At 44.4% G+C, this 20,675-nt stretch overlaps 1 protein-coding gene across 5 annotated transcripts in view; it reads right to left on the reverse strand.

Moving 5' to 3' along the window:
• LOC112868244 (piezo-type mechanosensitive ion channel component 2) overlaps positions 1-20,675 on the reverse strand; it is a 473,665-nt gene that overhangs the window by 382,704 nt on the left and 70,286 nt on the right. For all 5 annotated transcript variants that reach the window (XM_086682446.1, XM_086682442.1, XM_086682443.1 and 2 more), the window contains exon 2: positions 277-372. In XM_086682446.1, coding sequence (XP_086538572.1) covers positions 277-372 — 96 coding nt within the window. The remainder of the gene's footprint in view (positions 1-276; positions 373-20,675) is intronic.

The raw sequence follows: 20,675 nt of genomic DNA on the forward strand, positions 1-20,675 counted from the left end.
TTCACCTTAACCAGCCAGAATGTTCCAGATACACTGCAAGCGTACCAACGAAGACCGACTTGGGAACTTGTGGGGGAGGATAGCTCTGTAAATGACAAAAACGTGTCACCAACCAGCTCCACGCTACTCAACTTGCAGCTGCTCAAACACTTGACGCCCGCTCCCAACGGGACCAGCACGACGCACAGACAGCATCTCTCGTATCAGATAAAGACAGACCCAGAAGCCCAGCGAAATGCATTCCGACCTCAGCAGAGAACAGCACACGTCTCTTACCTTGCATCGTTGCTTTTGTTGGTTCCGAGAACAGGGGGATGAGCAAGAGGTAGATGAGGTAGACAAAGGAGAGCCCATTGTACCGGAACGCACACGCTGCGGTTGGGAAGAGAAATGAGAGGGAGAGCGTCATTAACAATGGCAGGCTGATGGGACCAGGGTGCACAGGGCCTGCGTGGGTGACTGCATCAGCCGTCGCTAGGTCAAATGGCGACCTAAGCAGATAAGTCAATTAGGAAGTAAAAATTCAGCCTTTCTTCTGTGTTCCTCACTCTGTCGAGCACCATTAGAAATGCAGAATTAAAACGCATGATCCCTGCTCTTAAAATCTACCCAGGAAGGCAGCACCCACATACCTGAATGAAGGCAGTCCATAAATGAGTCATAAATTAAGCTGGAGAAATTAACATTGCTACAGAAATATAGAGGCAACGGGATTGGGGAGGGTTTGGGATGCGCGGGGAAGGTTTTTCCATGGAAGAGAGGAGACAGAAGAGACAGACAACAGAAGGATATCTGGTAAACGCTCCATGGCAGGGCTTTACACAAATTTTCTCATTTAATCCTCATTTTATGAGTAGGAACAGTCAGGCTCAGAAAGACTCAACCGCTCACCTGAATCTCCCAACTAGGATTTGACCGAGTTAGAATTAAGCTCAGACCTGCCAGGCTCCCGACCCTATGCTCCTTCTTCTGCATCGCTTATCTGACACACAGAACTCCAACGACTGGCTCCAGTGCGTGCCTTAGCTCTCCAGGTTCCCATTTCCCCATCTGTGAGGCACACATGATAACTGTCTGTAACTCATTGACTCATTATGAGGGATAAATAGAAAGATATAATATGATAATACCTATGGCTCAGCGTCTTATACCCAGGAGGCCCTCAAAAACATGAGCATTTATCGTATCATCCTCATTATTATCCAGGGAGAAGAAAGTGTGCAGTGTTCCATGCAGAAAGAAAATGAGCACATTATAGCAATAAGAAATAAATTTACTGGCTGACTAAAGAAAAACTAAAGACGAGAAGGACTGAATATGAACCTGTGCGGTGAGGAAATCTGTTTAATGATTACACAGATGGAAACATGTTGGAATGAAAGTTGGGAGGAGAGAAAATAGAAGGCAGTGGACTATGGAGTTGATGTTAGTACATAACCATAATAACAATTATTACTATTAAATAATAATAATAATAATAATGATGATGATGATGATCTGGTGACTGTGTGAGAAATTTGGACTGGGAGAGAGTGAAACTGAAAAGTTGTGGTAATTGGGGAATAAATGAGGATTCCAGACAGAGCAGTGATGACAGCAAGTTTAAAAAGCAGCAGATGGGGGCGCCTGGGTGGCGCAGTCGGTTAAGCGTCCGACTTCAGCCAGGTCACGATCTCGCGGTCCGTGAGTTCGAGCCCCACGTCGGGCTCTGGGCTGATGGCTCAGAGCCTGGAGCCTGTTTCCGATTCTGTGTCTCCCTCTCTCTCTGCCCCTCGCCCATTCATGCTCTGTCTCTCTCTGTCCCAAAAATAAATAAACGTTGAAAAAAAAAATTAAAAGAAAAAAAAAAGCAGCAGATGGAATAAAAAAGCATTTTGTAAAATAAATATGGAGAGGTGTGAAGAGAAATTATACAACAGTGACTCCAAGGCTTGTAACCCAGGTAATGATAAGGATTACTGCCATGGAGAAAAGTGATTTAAGAAGTGGTAAGTTTAGGGGCGTCTGGGTGGCTCAGTTGGTTAAGTGTCCAACTTCAGCTCAGGTCATGACCGCACGGTTCATGAGTTTGAGCCCCACACTGGGCTCTTTGCTGTCAGCACAGAGCCTGCTTTGGATCCTCTGTCCCCCTCTCTTTCTGCTCCTCCTCTGTTTGTTCTCTCTCTCTCTCTCTCTCAAAATAAATAAACTTTAAAAAATATGAGTTCACTTTTAGACAAACTCACAGAATTAAATCACAGGGTGGGGACCAGATGGAAACAGCCAGTCGTTAACATGGACAGCATCCTTGCTTAGAGCTCTAGGGGGAAAGGGAGCTGCAGCCTGAGCAAAGTGTTCGCAGAAATGACAAGAAGGGACAGATTCTCCCAAGGCAAGAGCAATGGACAGATGTACACAAGACAGAAGCATCTGCCGCGACTGCTGCCTGCATATGGGGTAAAGATGGAGGGGAAACTGGCAGGTATGCAAGAAAAAAAAGCGGCAGAAAATTTAGGACAGACATGAGAAAATCCAGGAAGGTCCAGTTTCACAAGAGAACAAGTTTTCACGAAAAAGTTCACTACGACAGAGAGATGAATTGATCACCAGCAAGGATGTCTTCGAAGGTCTCTGAAGGAGGAGGGCGTCACATGGAAATGCAAGAGAAGCACTGTTGTAACCAAGAAGTAGGAAATGAGAAGGGGAGTCCGGGGGGGTCAAGAGACCCCGAGAGGATTGAGTAGGGGAGACATGGCACGGGCAAGGCCTGGGTGCCCTTGGTCAGAGGGTGGAGCATCTGGAACCACAGGACAATCCAGTGTGCGATGCACATTGGGACTCACAAACATAGTTCCCACGCAGGGAGACCAGATCCAGGAGGGCTGATCTTGAGACAGAATTTGAACAGCAGGAGCATGGCATAGGCCAGCCCCCAGCCCTCGCTTCTGGTGGCTTACTCTAGAGTCCAGCAATCAGCGGCACAGTAGGGCAAAGTGAGGGATGGTATCCTAAGGAAAGGAGGAATTCAGAAAACCTGCTTTTCATTCCCAAAGAATCGCGGACATATTTGTAGCTGTTTACACCATCACTGACATTCCTAATCTCCTTTATGGAAAGACCCAAAGCAGGAATAAACTTTCACACTATTGATGGGGCTGATAGGAAAATATATAAATGGGACAATGTAAAGGAATAAAAACATATGCTTGAATTGGCTTTCTAGATTGTTTTTCCTTCTGTCTCTTATTTCTCATCCACAGATGAAGCTCCTTAAAAACAATTCAAAGATATTTGGTTATTCATTCAGCTAACAAATATTTATTGAGCGGGTACTATGTGCCGGGACCCCCAAAGATCCTCCTCTGCCTTTAGGAACTCACATTTTGGTGAGGAGACGTATGAGGAACAACAAACACAAGGTCAACCACCAGAAACGGTGGAAAACAAGCACTATGTGAAGAGGAAGTCAGCAGGGAAAGGGGGTAGGTGAGGCAGGTGAGCCAGCTGACTGAGTCTTCCGTGGGAGAGGGTGCCGGGGCGGGGACTTGGAGCAGAAGCAGGCGCGGCCTGGGTGACCCGCCCCACAGTGTCCCACAGGGCGCCAGGGTGCCAGCAGAGTCCTGGATGGGGCCAGACCCGGTGCACCTTGCAAGGAAGGGATCAGAAGACACTGGCTGTCACTCTGAGATGTCAGTTCTGTGCCGGTTCTCACCCTCAGTTCCAGGCTGCAAGCCCAGCTCCTGCCTAGGCCCGCGGCTCCGTGCCTCAGTTCACACCCTGTGTGCTGCGCCGCTGCCCAGCTAAAGAGCCATCACCCTCCATGTGCTGCTTCCTGCCTGCAGGCTTCGCCCGCACCCCTCCCTCCGACCGCAACACCTTGCCATCCTTCCTCCACCAAGCATCTTGCCACACGGCTTACGTGTGTCCTCCTCTGGCTCATCGCCCATGTCCACAGCCTCCCAAACAGGTGCATTTCACCCCCTGGTGCCTCTTCCAGGTCACTTCTCATTCAGCGTCGCACGCATCAGTACAGATGCCTGTGACCACCTCTGCTGTCTCCAGGGCCCCGTGTACAGGGGGTGCTCAGACCCATGAGAATCACGATAAGTGCATAAATGAATGAAATGGAATGGAAAAGACGTGAGGGCATCCAGAAAGAGAAGCAGGCTATCCAAGTGTGCAGCCTGCCTGGCAGCAGAAACACACCACAATGGACATTTAAATAAAAACATCACAACTGACATTTACACAACCGTAAACAAAATACACACCTAAACAATTGGAACATTTCTTTCTTTTCAGCCCTACCCTAGGGGTTTTGTCCATGTTCATTAGTATTGTGCAGCAAAATTACCCATTCCTGAGTATTTCTGGGGGAAAAACTCAAGTAGAATTCACTTTAACGAGCACTCACAGTGACTTATCCGCTGTGAATGTGTCTCATAATAGCTTACAAAAATGTGCTTGCTATGTGTCAAGCCCTGACGTGTGCACTCCATGCACACTGACCATATGATTACCATGCCCCTTTCACAGGGACTGTTATTACTCTCTCTCTACACACGAAAAACCAGGAAGCGCAGGTAAGTAACCAGGCTGAGGATTGAGCCGGGGAGTCTAGTCCCCGAGCCTGCACAATCATTAGGAAGCATTGCGGCCTCACGATGGCTCCATGCCGTCACCTGTCTATCCTGTCCCCAGTTAACCATCAGGGGCTCAGTGAGCCAGAGCCTTCCCTCCACGGGATGACAAACGCTCTGCATGTATCAGTCTTGCTGTTTCAGTTTTATAACCTCACTCTGTCCGGTTTCCAATTATGCATAGTGGAAATGTGTACACTGGGGACATTCCCCAAGACTGACTTTGGAGGGGGAGAAAGGAGACCGCTGTTGGGGTCTCGCATCACAGCCTTTGGTAACCACTATTCACAGCTAAGTCCGAAGACCTTAAGGAGAGGACAAGGACAATGGTCTCCCGTAATGGCCACCTCCTGGTTGTCATGCCCATATGTAATCCCCTGCTTCTGAATACAGGCTGGAGCCAGTGACTCCCCGTGAAGAGAGACAGTATCCTGCTACCACTTGGTGGCTTCTATTCTGGGTGCCCCTCTGCCTCTCCCCTTGCTCACCAGGCATGTGGCAAGGGGCTGAAGTCTCCAGCCAGCAGCCAGCCCTCTCCGGCCAACAGCCACGCGAGTTAGCTTGGAGGCAGCTCATCTGGAGACCGTGACCTCACCCCCACCCCCCACCCCACCTTGACTGCAGCCTTGTGAGACAGCCTGCACCACATGCGGAGCCACACCTGGGTTCCTGACTCCCAGAAACTCTCAGATAGTTTGAGCTGCTAAATACCTAGGCAATTTGTATGCATTAAGAGATACCCACACTTAAAAATCAAGCTACTTCTAAAAATCCAACTTCATTTATTTTTGTCTGAAATTATCCCATTTGACTGATGACAGTGGCCCAACAAGGTGAATTCCCTGCTTTACTTTTTATGTGTAAAGTTGCTATCCAGGAGCTCACCCAAGCTGCTGGGGACTCTGAATGACATTTCCTTTTTTTTTTTTTAATGTTTATTTTTTGAGACTGAGAGAGAGAGAGAGAGAGAGAGAGAGAGCGAGAGCATGAGTGGGACAGAAGCAGAGAGAGAGAATGACACAGAATCCGAAGCAGGCTCCAGGCTCTGAGCAGGCAGTACACAGCCGGACACAGGGCTTGAACTCACAAACAGCGAGATCGTGACCTGAGCTGAAGTCGGACACTTAACGGACTGAACCACCCAGGCACCCCTAAATGACATTTCTAAGTGAGTTATCCCCATCGAGCGCAAAATATGACTTTGAACTTGCTGAGGCAGCACATGTGAGCTAGAAAAGCCTTAGAAGGCAAATAGCAATCGCTCCTTCATCAAGCATGATGTTGCCTTTTTGCAGGAGCACATTTGCAGCTCTTCGTAATGAGCTCTTGTGTTCTGTCTGCACTGTGTTCCAGATACCCCGCACCTCTCTTGGACAGTCAAGACACCTGGACCTCTGCCCTCTGCCTCAAGAACTTTACTGTTGATAGTACAATTTTTTTTTGAAATTGCTCAAAGGAGAAGGCTTCTTTGCTTTGGCTAAGAATGTACTACAGTTTCCACTATTCCTACCTGGTTTTAATGACCCATAATTATATGGAAACCCCCCCAAAAGGGTGACAACGGTTGACAGGAATTTCCCAAACAAAAGACCTTGCCAGGCCTAGAGGGCCCACAATTACAAACCAGGAGTCAACAAGTTATCAAGTGAAGTGGTTTATAAATGCGAATACCATCGTTTGAACTGTAAACAATTGAACTTGCCTCATTAAGGAACTTCATTTTGTGAAGATCAAAGTTGGCAAGCAGTTTTGGGAAAACTCTCCCAACAGGAAATAATTGGACTTTGACAATTCATCAAAATGAAAAGGGGAAAAATCTGTTGCAAGTATGAAATTGTTAAGATGACCACACAACATTATTTTAAATTTATTTTTATTTTTTTAATGTTTATTAATTTTTGAGACAGAGAGAGACAGAGTGCAAGTGGGGGAGGGGCAGAGAGAGAGAGGGAGACACAGAATCCAAAGAGGCTCTGAGCCGTCAGCACAGAGCCCGACGCGGGGCCTGAACTCACGGACTGTGAGATCATGACCAGTGAGATCATGACCCGAGTTGAAGTCAGATGCCCAACTGACTGAGCCACCCAGGTACCCCTGTCATGCAACATTTATAAAAATACTTGATTGCAGTTTGTGTACAGATCTTCCTTGACTTACTGTGGGGTTACATCCCAACGAAACCAAAGTAAGATGAAAATAATGATAGTCTAAAATGTATTAATACACCTAACCTACTGAACGTCATAGCTCAGCCCAGACTGCCTGCCTTAAACGTGTGAAGGACACTTACTTTTTTGTAACGTTTATTCATTTTTTGACAGAGAGAGACACAGCGTGAGTAGGGGAGGGTCAGAGAGAGAGGGAGACACAGAATCTGAAACAGGCTTCAGGCTCTGAGCTGTCAGTCCAGAGCCCGATGTGGGGCTCGAACTCACAGACTGTGAGATCATGACCTGAGCCGAAGTCGGACGCCCAATCAACTGAGCCACCCAGGCGCCCCGAAGGACACTTACTTTAGCCTACAATTAAAGGAATCATCTGACACAAGCCGATTTTATAATCAAGTGTTGAATCGCTGGTGCAACTGACTGAATACTGTACTGAAAGTGACAAACACAATGTCTGTCTGAATATAGAATGGCAAGAATGTAAGTCTTACGGCTACTGACCCTCGTACGCGGTGTGGTGAACGGGGAGCAGCGGCTGCTACCACCCAGCATCGTGGGAGAACATTGCACTGCGGGCCGCCAGCCCAAATTCCAAGTTCAAAATACAGTTTCTACTGAATGCATATTGCTTTTGTCCAATCATCCGCCAAAAGGCGGGACCATCTGTATAATAATTTCCCCTTGACTACAATATGATCGCAGAGAGATTTAAGCAACTTTAATTTACCCTTCCATAATAGTTGAAGGCAATAATTTTAGATTATTTTATTAAAGGTAAGGGCTCACAGAGTTGAATTTTTAGCCAGATGTGATCTCCTACTTCCTTCATACCCTGTAGCAAAGCCAAACAGCATCTCACTATTGATGGCCTCGGAGACAATGCTTTAAATGTTTAGAATCTCCGTTTCAACTAAGTACATTCTAAATGCTCTTTATTGCCTCAAGGAGTTTTGTTTATTTTAACAGTTGCCAGAGCAGTAGAAACACAGTATTCAGAACAAGCAACTTCAGCACCAAGTGACAAAAGAGTTCTGTCCATTCGGTGATTCCAGAAATTTTTTGTTGGTTCGTACTTTTAATATTTTTTCCTTCTCCACTCTGGAGCATTTAATTGCTTTTAAAAGGATGTCCTCTCAAAATCCTGGTTATTTTATTTTTAAAAAATGACAACAAGAGAATCAGCTGCAAGTATTTACAACGGAGCGGGGAAAAAAATTAAACAATGGTAGATTTTTCCTAAGGAAAGCTATCAAAGAAGAGGGACAGGAAAAAGGCTGTTATGTCACCTGATTCATTGTCTATTTGTGTAGAATTCTTTTTCCCATTATACACTCCTGTGTCTTAGATCCGGTTAAAGTTATAAATGTCTCAAGTAGTGATGCTTTAGAACTGAGAGTCAAGACCCAGTTCTTCCCGTTTCCTTTATGTCTGACCTCCACGTCCACAAGAGGCTGGACAAGGCTGGGACAAGAACACCTTCCTTCAGAAAGGTTCAAAAATATTTCATCAAGGAAGATGCTACCAGGGGCGCCTGAGTGGCTCAGTCAGTTAAACGTCCGACTTCAGCTCAGGTCATTATCTTGCGGTCCAGGAGTTTAAACCCCGCATCAGGCTCTGTGCTGACAGCTCAGAGCCTGGAGCCTGCTTCGGATTCTGTGTCTTCCTCTCTCTGCCCCTTCCCTGCTCACACTCTGTCTCTGTCTCTCTCTGTCAAAAATAAATAAACATTAAAAAAAAAAAAAAAAAAAAGAAAGATGCTACCAAAAGGTCTCTCTCCCCCTACAGGTCAGAAAGGCAAGACATATGCTTGCGTACTTATTCTTATCATGTAACACCTGCATTATCTCCTTTCTGCACACCATAAGAATGTTCATACATGTGTACCACAAAAAGCTAATAGAAATAATTTTCAAATAATAGAATATGCTGTCACGTTTGGGGATAGTCCCTATATTTTAACATTGTCCAGAGATGTATGAAAGCTGACTTCGTTCCACGGAGTTCGTCAGTACAGTCCTGAATCCATCAATCAGGTGTTTGTCACACTTCAAGAAATAGAAATATCTCACCACACAAAAAAAAAGAAATGGAATTATATGACATGATGAAGGTGTTACCTAACACTACAGTGGTCATCATTTTGCAATATTTAAGTGTATCAAATCAATACAATGTATACCTTTAAACTTATACAATAGTTATATGTCAATATATCTCAGAAAAACTAGAAGAGCAATATTATACTGTACATTAATTTCATTAAAGAAGTCAGTTAAAAGAATGTAATTTTAGAATAAAGCATCAAAGAAAATAAGACTTTTACATGGTAATGGATTGCAAGGTCTTAGAATCAAATTGTAGTAGCAGAAAATCATAACCATTACTCAGTTTGCTAAAATTTTAAGCCAGTTTAAGGAAAAATCAGGTGAAAGCATCCCATTTATAAAGGATAGAAGCCTTGCGGCGCCTGGGTGGCTCAGTCGGTTGAGCGTCCGACTTCGGCTCAGGTCACGATCTCACGGTCCGTGAGTCCGAGCCCCGCATCGGGCTCTGGGCTGATGGCTCGGAGCCTGGAGCCTGCTTCCGATTCTGTGTCTCCCTCTCTCTCTGCCCCTCCCGCGTTCATGCTCTGTCTCTCTCTGTCTCAAAAATAAATAAACGGTAAACAAAAATTAAAAAAAATAAATAAAGGATAGAAGCCTTTGGTCTGAGTTTTCTACTTAACTCAAAACAACCTGGGGTGCTATCTGTAAAACATAAGCTGAACCAGATGGTCACTAAAATCTTAGTTAGATTTTTTTTTTTTGGCCTCTGAATTTAAACATTCATTGCCTTTTAAATTATTAAGAGGTAGGATTCTGTTTTATTTTTTAATTAATTTAATACATACCAAGTATTAATCACCTCTGTGTAACTAAACACTGTACAAAGCTATGGATCATTCTACCTCTCTAGCAGGCTGTGACTAGCAGAATGTAGACCCTCTTCTAGGGTTTCAAATTATTGATTGCAATGAAGACTTAACCTGTAAAAAGATTATTTGTAAGAATTTAAAACTTATTGTGCTCAGTAAAAACTATTTTTTAAGTTTATTTATTTATTTATTTATTTATTTATTTATTTATTTAGAGAGAATATGAGCAGGGGAGGGGCAGAGAGAGAGGAAGAGAGAGAATCCCCAGTAGGCTCCGTGCTATCAGCACAGAGTTCGATGCAGGGCTTGAACTCACAAACCGTGAGATCATGACCTGAGCCAAAACCAAGAGTCAGACGCTTAACCAACTGAGCCGTCCAGGTGCCCCAAACACTGTTTTTAAATAAGAGTTATGATTATCACTCATGCCTAATTTTATAATAACTTTTCACTTCCAGTTTTTGACTTCTAATTAACTCTGTCTTTATGAACTCGATCTTATTGATTTTTAATTAATGCTACTTTTCTGGAATTTTCCCAAAGGTTAACTTCTCTTCCTAAAAAATATAAATTCTACTATATTACAAATTTACTGTAGCTGGGTTTTTACATCATTGGTCCTCTGAAAAAGCTAAGAAGTGCTTAGGAACCTAATGATAAAGCAAAGTTCCTTACTGGACTTGGCTTAGATTTGTTAACAAGTTTACTTTTATAGACTCATCGAGACTTCACGTTTGGAAATTTACCCTCCATCTATGTGGATATCAGCATCTCTAAAATACTAGGTTGAACCACTGAACTTGATATGCCACTAATGTTTAAATATTAGTAAGTTCTCATGATTCAAACCTTGTTACAAGTGGAGAATAAACATCATTTCCATTTCAGAAATAAGAGAATCAGCCACAGTGCTATTCTATCTATAAGCCACTTGAGACAACTATGGAAAAGGGGGACAGCCAGGGCTAGAACATAGGTGTAGTCATGTATAAAAAGTATTTGTGTAAGTGGCAGTGACTTTTTAATAACAGGGTTAATTTACTACCTCCTACGGTTCCTTTTTTGAAAGATTTAGTAAAGTAAGATTTTTTGTGTGTAGGCTTTCACCATAGGCTATAGAACAGTCTGGATTATTCTCAGTAGCATCCTTCCTGGACTGACATGTGCACTCACACAAGAAGAAATCAATGAGTTCATGTTTCTTTCATCCTCAGCACACGATGCTGCTCAGAGCTATATCTTGTTTAACAACTAATAAGGCTGAAAACTGATGAAAGATAACCATTTTTATCTTGATAAATTTACTCTGACATCCTGCCTGCTTCCTCCTGGGAACACCTTCTTCTCTGACATATATGGAGCTATTGTTATTGCCTTCAAATATTTCTGTTGCCTGAGAAGCAGACACACCTTTCGTGGCACCGATTCAGCTCTCGACCATGTCTGGGCTTTATGCTTATGATACCACACGAATGAGGGCAGCCTCCGGCCACGATGTCAAACCATCGCTCCCAGAACAACATCCAAAACAGCAATGGATTAGCCTCTTCTGCCAGATCTCTTTGCTCTGTATGCAGAATCTTTGACCTTGGATTTAGTCCCTTCCTCATCACTCCAAATGCCGATTGCACGCAAAGTCTGTGTCACTGACAAAGGAGTAGGTACAAAAGAATCCTTACAGAGACTTCTAGGCTTGCCCACCCAACCACATCCCACTCCCCAGACTGCCTTGGCCTTTTCCACTCTCTACCTTACTACCCTTCTTTTCAACATATACCACATCCTCCTGCCTTATGAAATTAAATAGTTTAAAACTCGTTGACAGGCTGCTCTATTTGGAGAATGAGAGTAACAATTCCAGTAACATGGTTAAGCTGACTCTGTTTCCATCAGCTCTCGGCCTTGACCCAATAAAGCATTTGATTGTTGGCCAATAGATAAAGAAGTCTTGGATCTCCTAAGTTTCCAGGCATAAGATGACATTTGACCCTTCCTGACCCATTGTTATGCCCCATTATTTACGAGATGATCCACAATGTGTCAGAACTTTTCCCAGAGTCCCCTCAGATGAGACTGTTTGGGTATCTTGGTCTATCTCCCAAATGCAGGTATGACTCATGAGCCATTGTGAGGCTCAGCTGGGTGGTTCATATCAAAATTCTGCAGAGGTCGGGTTACCTCTACAAATGTGTTTGCTAAGTCACTTGGTAATATTTCATTGAAAGATAGGGAGGTCGCAGACCCTGCCACCATTGCCTATGTCTTGCAAAGGCTCTAAGCAACAATGCACTCTCTTAAATATGCCTCCATTCCAGCTAGAGCCCCCTATTAGCCATTCCCCAAACTTGCATATCACCAGGCCCTTGGCCACTTTGGAACAGGGGCTCCTTCCTGTTCATTACTCTATTTCCACTTTCTATTCCTAAACACAGTATGCATGCAGTAAATATTTACTGAAAGAGCAAATAAAAAAAGCACAGCCCCCGCTTGGGATTCTCTCTCTCTCCCTCTCTCTGTCCCTCACCTGCTCGTGCATGCGTGGTCTTCTCTTTCCCTCTCTCTCTCTCAAAATTAACTTTAAAAAACGGGCAGGAAATTTGCAAAATGAAACGTACGTGATTTGGGGTGAATCACACAATGGCCAATAAGTCACCCCAACCACTCCATCAGTAAGAACTAGCATAGTAAGCCAACTAAACCTTCGTAGCAACAACTGAAGTAGGAGGGCAAGGGCAGGGAAACAGAGATTAGGAGCTCTCACTACCTTCCACTGAAATCCTGAGGTGGCTTGGTATTTTTAAATAGGCTTGCCCTTCCTTGGCACAAATGGATCCTGAAGAACAAATGATCCTTCTTGGTCTTGTCTCAGAAAAAAAAAAAAAAAATCAGTTTCTGTGTTTTTTTTTTTCCCTCAGCTATCATCTGGAACCTGTTAACTTTTGTTAACTTTTGCAGCAGATTGCCTAGAAATACAACCGGGACGGTAAAGGAAAGCAAACTCCAACTTTCTTCTTCCTACTCATTTTCTTTAGCAATACACCCTGGGGCCCCCAAGTCCCTCCCCCCAAGTCCTCTTCCAGACTGCAATAATGGGGGGCATTTCAAAGGAGAAAAAGCACAATTTGGTCCTAGTAAATTATATTCAACTCCTCTACCAGCATGTAGGGATGTGGAAACACACGGGAATGAATCCATCCATCTGTAGCTTCCTGTGAATCAGAGGTGACCCTTTCTGTCACAGACGTCAGTCACCAGAGTGGCTGTCACCTCCTTCACTCTGCAGAACTCCTTCAGGTGAGCCCAGCAACCTGCTCTACCTGCCTGTCCCCCGCCATTCACAACCGGAGGGTCCAGCCCAGGCCAGTCTTTTTTCTTCCTGTTCCTTCCTGACCAGCAGCTGGTGCAAGGTCAGTCCTCTCCCTCAGGAAAATCTGAATACGATCACTTTACGGGTGAAGAGTATGAGGCAGACTGACTTCAATATTTTAACTTTATTTCATGTCTAGCTACTCTCAAAAGCTAATCTGTTGTGTTTTATTACAAGATGGCAGTATTTTTTTTTATTCAATTAGTAGCTGGGACCAGGGTTTCTCTTAGAAAAAGAACTGTATTTGTTTGGACATTTTGTGTGATAGATTCTTGGGTTTGAATGGGAGATCCCGAGGAGTCCAGGGAAGGGCACAAAGGCTCTCCTAGACGGGGCTTCAGAAAAGGAGAGAGATTAGAAAGAGAACCCTGAGCATGGAAGTGAAGCCACTCAGCTGTGTAAGCCTTGCAGGACACGGTGTGACCTCCTCCTAGGAAACAGGGAACTCATAAAGCCTCGGTGCAAAGCACCTAAAAGAATCGCACCTTGCATCCGACTTGACATGAGGCAGAACTGAGGCAAGCCACAGATATAGGAAGCCCCCAGGCAGAAAGACTTGGGGAATTTTGCAGAAATCATCCTCAGAGAGCTCTGGGCTCTCACAGGCCAAGCAACTGGGGCTCAGGGGACAGGGAAGCTTCATTTGACAGCCACTGTATATGTCTTTGCTACCAAATAACCAGTCTGCATAGTCCATTTTTTATTAAAAAGCCAATCAATTCAATTAGGAGAAAGAGGAGATAAAAAAGGGAGTGGTAGTTATTTGATATCTGATGTAATTAATTTTCTCTTTATAACCCTTTGGTGAATCAATCATATCTTAAAGAGCATTTGCCAGGTTCTGGGGAAAATAATTTGCTAGAGCTGTTCAGGTTACAAAGCCTTTATCTCATTTGATACATCCTACAGTCCTGTGAAGTAGGAATTGTCAACACTCCTTTTCAGAGAGCACATATCCCACAAGGGTTAGGACGTCGAGCCAGAACTCAAACCTTGGATTCCAGAAGTTTTCCTTCATTCACACTGGCCATCCATTATGATGGGGACCCACCCACAGTGAGTTTGTCCCTTGGACTTCCTCCTTTCTCATCCCTCCCCTCGAATGCACAGGGTTTGGGTTTGGCTGCCCATGTGATTTAATTTTACTTACTCTTAGGGGCCTACACCCTACTTTTTTGACTATTTTATCTAATGAGACCCTGATCCTAATAATTTGAGATGGTAGAAACTCCGCTAAGACATCACTCCGCTAGCAAATGTGAGCTTCCCCAGGTCCCATTTTCCAGAAATCAGGTTTCAGAGGGAATGGGGTGCAAGGCTCCCAGAATCATCTTTCTAGGATATAAATGTGAACACCCCCTTCCCTTGCCTTCAACTAGCTGTGGGATAAGAGTAATGACAATTATTAGTTATATACATTTTGTATCATCTATCACTCATCCTGGTGTTAGAGACTCGACATCATCTGGTTCTTCCGTTGGTCTGTTTCCCCCAGAATGAAGTCGCCACACAGCAGTTGCTAAGTAAATAAGTCAATGACAGAATGAACCCACACGTGAGTATATTTTTTATCTGCACAAAGTCCCATGCTGTACTGTCATTTTCTTTTAAAGATGAACATGATAGGACTCTCAAAGGATCTCGTGCCCTAAGTCATGTCAGTAACCAGAAGACAACAGAACAAGAATCAAAACTGGCTCAGCCTCTCAATTTCAGACTTCTTGCTTCCTTATACTGACTCTTCATCCACAACGGTCCACCCCCTCTAAAATCTGGACAACCCCTCTCAGCCTCAGGCCTCCCCATGCCACAAACTCCAGTCACCTGCCTGCTTTTCCTGAAATACCCAAAAGTTTTCATTCCTCCTTTCTTTCTGATGGGATGTCGAGTTTCCTGGAAAGCCCCTCCTCTTCCTTCCCTTTCAAATGTATCTGGTGAAAACCAGAAGCTGGCTAAGCTTCTCCACCCCAGCCTCCCACACACCCGCCCTGACCTAGCGGGGTTCTTACACACACCTTTAAATCTTTAAACCATTTCCTGGTCATAAACGATGAGCCAGTACTCCTAGCTTGATAAATTATGAATCTCCTACCCTTCCTTCTTCCTGAGCCCCTCTTCCCTTCTCTATTAAAGCTGCAATTTCCTAGACCTTAATGGCAGGCTAAATATGGAACAACACACATCACTATGAAAATATAGGAAACTTAAATCTCACTTGAATTATAATGCTTACTAGAACACACATAAAAAAAGTAGGGAGGAAGAAAGGAAAGGTGTGGGGAGGGAGGGAGAGGAAAGGCATATTTCCCATAATGAAAACCTTAATGGTATATGTGGTGATCTGAGCCCTGTGAAGTACCCAGGACAAAGTCTATAAATGATTCCCTTATACTCTCAGCATCTAATACAACTTCCTGGCATGGAGTGAGTGACCAACAAACATATGTTGTATTGAATTGGATTGACAGGACATATAAGAAAATAGTATTTATTATCATATACACAGATTTTTGACGATTGAGAGTGTGTCAATAGTGGGAAATATTAAAATTATCAGTTGCCATAAAAATTAAATTTATGTGAAGTTGACTTTTAAAAACATTATTGTGTCTGTTCTCGTGTCATGAAAACTCGGTATGGAATCCCTAACAACAGGTTAAAGAGACTGACAAGTAAGTGGAAAAAATAAGTAAGAGGAAAACTTGATATTATTATAAAATACCCAACAAAAAGAACAAATTCACAAACCTGCCAGAAATTATTCTGAAGGAAGTGATCAACGTGCAAAACACAATCATGTGGTGATAATGGATCCCTGTTTATCCAGCGAAACTTTTTTATAATACAAAAGTTGAGGCAAATAAATAATTCAAGTTTTTTTTATGGGAAGAATTTTTTTTAGGGTGAAGAAGCTGAAAATGTCACATTTAAGAGAAGTAGGATTTTTCATTCAAAATTGCACCTCAATCTCCAAGGTTTTTCTTCTCAGGGAATAACGTAAGTCTTGTGTGTTTTGGATAACAATGACTGACAATCCCATCTGTAGCATGGCAGGAAGTTGGCCAAACCCATCAGTGCCCCTTCCAGCCCTGAGGCTGTCAGAGCGGATGAGCTAGCACAGGGCCAAACTACCTTCTCCGCAGGCAGAATCTTGTGTCTGTGCATAAGCATCTCTCCTCCAAGCAATACTCTTGGTCATTCTTCACCGTAATGTAAATATATTTATCTGACTCTAGATAATAAAAGTGTTTTTCCTCTGCAAATAAATAAGAACATGGGGCTGGTGTTCAAGGAGGGTATAACCTTGACGTACAGTGACAAGAGAACAGCTTTATGCTCTGGGGCTTTCTATGAACGCTGATGATTTTATTCCCACTTTGTCTACGTACCTCCTCACATCCCCTAAAAAATACTGTGCTCACCTTCTCTTCTGCACTCTTTCTACAACTTTTCTCCAAGAGTGCATAACCCCCCCACCCCGCCCCAACAGGTTTGCATTTGTGCTTCTGTCTAGCGACATAAAGTCTTTTTTTTGTTAATTAAAAAAAATTTTTTTTAATTTATTTATTTTTGAGAGAGACAGTGTGTGAGCGGGAAAGGGGCAGAGAGAGAGGGAGATGCAGAATCCGAAGCAGGCTCCAGGCTCCGAGCTGGCAGCCCGGAGCCCGATGCAGGGCTTGAACTCACAAACCATGATCATGATATGAGCTCAAGTTGGCCACTTACCCGACTGAGCCATCCAGCCGCCCCCAGCTACATGAAGTCTTGAGCTTCCTCCCAGGGAGGCCCCTCCAGGGTCGGAAGCAAGGTGTGGCAACAGAAGGAGGGCTTGCCATGTAGCCCAGAGACTCCTGCGTGCTGGTTCCTTCTGCCTTTCCACCTACTCCCTTCTGAGCACACTGAAACCCTCAGGCATGACAACCTGCTGGCAACTGCCATTGCTGTTGCTTCTTTTCTGGCTTTCTCTTTGCCTTTGTGTTAAAACATACTGCCTCCTGTGTCGTCTTCTTAATCACTCAAGTATCTCATTCAGAAAGTCATCTCTTGAACACTCCATGCTGAACGAGGCACTTCCTTGGCTGTGTTCCCATGAGGCCTTGTACAGACTCGTATTTGTACCCAACACTTGAATTATTTGGTTACAAGTCTTCCCCTGACCCACAAAACTGTAAGCACCTAAAGGCATCAACTATGTCCTATTTGTTCCCGTATCCATGGGGACTTAACACAGACGGTCCTGAAAGCAACACATGAGAGCAGAATTCTAAGACAATTAGAATAATGAAGAACTCTCACTCTGATGCTCTTGCAATAACTGCTTGGTTGAGGAAATCTAGATGAAATGAAGTGCTAGGACCCACACCCTTATATGAGAAGTCCAGAACATTCTCTGAGACTGTCTAGTCATTGGATTTCCATACTCAGCAAGACTTCTTCGTCCCTACAGAGCAGAAATTAGAAATGTTCATGGGAGAAACTTAAAGTTTCTGGCAGACTCACAGAGAACTGCATTGAGAAGTTTTGCTGTATTCTAATTTTCTTTCCTCTTTGATCCCTAGCGTAATCAATTTATGCTTTACCATATGTATTGTTTCCTAGCTACAAATACATAAGGCCATGTCAACCAAGGACCTAGTGGACCACAGGTGGTACCCTCAAACCAGGCAACTAAAGTGTAAAGCAGGGGCCATATCCAGTAGGGTAGTCTGGGTTACAAAAAGGTATAAAGGATTTCGGGGCACCTGGGTGGCTCAGTCGGTTAAGCCTCTGACTTTGGCTCAGGTCATGACTTCTTGTGAGTCACAAGCCCTTGTGAGTTCGAGCCCTGCATCAGGCTCTGTGCTGACAGCTCAGAGCCTGGGGCCTGCTTCGAGTCTCCCTCTCTCTCTCTGTCCCTACCCCCACTCACACTCTCTCTCTCTCTCAAAAATAAATAGAAACATTAAAAAAAAAAAAAAAAAAAAAAAAGGATTGCAGAGAACCAGAGTGCCCTCAACAGTGGGGGGCCACTTGCACCTGAACTCTCTCCTCCTGCCCTCCGGCCCCTTGCCAGTGCTGCTCACTGGCCAAACAAAGCCAGAATGGCAAGGGCTTGACTAGTCCACGCGGGGCAGCCTCTGGTGCCCTCAAGGGTGCCTTGAGGTCTGGAGGAGTAAATAGGAAATTTCCAACATCGTGACCAATGTCCACTGAGATGAGCAAGTACCAAGAAACAGACTGCCTATGGGAATCAGCCAGGTAACTCTACAAATAACATTTAATTTGATTTAGTTATCATAGAAACTGCGCTCCTGATATACTGTTTGTAAATCAATAACAGCCATTATTAGCTGGCCTAGTGTTAATGATATGTGCACAGGTGTGTATCGTCTTCACTGGTCAGGGGTCCTTACGACCGGCCACATGTCAGAATCTTCTGGGCAGTCCCATTCGCACTCACGGAGTCCAAATCTGCAGCAGTCGTGCCTCAACAACTACACTTTTCCCAAGTATTCCAGGAAATTTGGGTGTGCATGATTGATGACCACCCCTGTAAACTCTCAGCGCATAATTCTTCTTAATGCATCTTGAAAATAGAATGCCGAACAGGATACACTGAGGATCTCCCTGGTAAGACTTAAAACCTGCTGTTTGATTGAACTAAAACAGAACACAATGTATACTCAAACATTTGCAATAGAAAAGCCATAACTGAATTTAAGAAATCATTCACTTCAGGGGCGCCTGGGTGGCGCAGTCGGTTAAGCGTCCGACTTCAGCCAGGTCACGATCTCGCGGTCCGTGAGTTCGAGCCCCGCGTCAGGCTCTGGGCTGATGGCTCGGAGCCTGGAGCCTGTTTCCGATTCTGTGTCTCCCTCTCTCTCTGCCCCTCCCCCGTTCATGCTCTGTCTCTCTCTGTCCCAAAAATAAATAAAAACGTGGAAAAAAATATTTAAAAAAAAAAAAAGAAATCATTCACTTCATCAAGAGGTAAGAATCCAAAGCAGTGAGGGGCACCTGGGTGGCTCAGTCGGTTGAGCCTCTGACTCTTGATCTTGGCACAGGTCATGATCTCACAGTTTGTGAGTTTGAGTCCTGCATTGGGCTCCTCTCTGACAGTGCGGAGCCTGCTTGGGATTCTGTCTCTCCTTCTCTCTGTCCCTCCCCTGCTCTCTCTCTCTCTCTCTAATTAAACTTAAAAAAAAAAAAAAAAAAAAAAAAAGAATCCAATGCAGTGAATTACCAACAGCCTCCATAACCTTCCAAGATGCCTTCCCATCCCAGGACTCTGCAAATAGTGGGTAAAGGATGTATGTACAATGCTTAACTGCCCAAACTCTTGTAATTTGTTTTAAGTGACAAGCTTATGGGCGCCTGGGTGGCTCAGTCGGTTGAGCGTCCGACTTCGGCTCAGGTCGTGATCTCATAGTTCGTGGGTTCAAGCCCCGCATCGGGCTCTGTGCTGACAGCTCAAAGCCTGGAGCCTGTTTCAGATTCTGTGTCTCCCTCTCTCTCTGCCCCTCCCCTGTTCGCGCTCTGTCTCTGTCTCAAGAATAAATAAACATTAGAAAAATTAAAAAAAAAAACTTTTTAAAAAAGAGACAAGCTTATGTAACCAAATCTCAGGTGAAATGATGGGGCCAGGGGGAGGGGAGAACCATTCTTTTTTCGAGGAATAATAACCACCATCTAGCATTCTGGAACACCAACTGTGCACTAGGGACCCTGCCAAGTCCCTAGAAACTCCATCAGAGAACTTTCTAATTGGCACATGGTTTATTGACCTGATAGCACAAGAATGTTGACAGGTGGAAGGTACATCTCCCTCCTCAAATATTCTATTGATCAAGGAATGCTGCTGAGGTGCTTAGCGGGAGGAGGAGACGTTCTTTTCCATGTCTGCAGGGCCTGAGGAGTCAGTAGTGTTTCAAACCCAGAGGTGTCCGAGCTCTGTGCAAGGAGCATCTCCTGGCCTGGCCCTTCACTGCAACCTCTTTCTCGGCTCTGATCAAAATCCAGGCCATTTTAAGTCCTACAAAGAGAACCTACTGATCTCATAAGCTGTGGTCTCAAAGGGGATCACAAAATCATGACAAAAGATGTCAAAAAACTTTCCAATGTCTCTTCTCATTCCATAAAAGAGGAGTGTGTGAAGGGTTTAATTTGAAATTCGAAAAGGGGCCTCGAGCTAACGCCCAGCCAGGAAGAGCCCTTCTGAAAGGCGCAGGATGGTGAGGCCAAGCAAGGAACCTAACAGTCCTGATGCCCAGATTCTGCCGCTTTGTGCCTCTTGTTCAGCTCAGCTTGCCAAGGTTCTTGTTTTCTATCGATTCTCCATTACGGAGCATCTGTAACGGTGCCTTTTCCTGGAAGAGACGGCAGAAGTCCCCTCTGACCTCTGATCAAACAGTTACCTGCCATATCTGGCCTACCAGATTAAGTGCAAGGAAGCAAGGATGGTGGGGGGGGGGGGGGGGGAGGGAGGTGGCACGGGGTGAGACAGGGGTGAGGGAAAAGGAGGTGCAAAACAGCAAAGAGGCAAATAAGGATTTATATTGGGCTTTAAGCTTGGAAATGGAAGTGAATGGGAGACCCTCGGGGTGGGCTGCACGAAATTCCACAAGCTA

Source organism: Puma concolor, chromosome D3, assembly GCF_028749965.1.
Source record: "Puma concolor isolate L17-30 chromosome D3, mPumCon1.1.hap2, whole genome shotgun sequence".
Classification (NCBI taxonomy): Eukaryota; Metazoa; Chordata; class Mammalia; order Carnivora; family Felidae; genus Puma; species Puma concolor.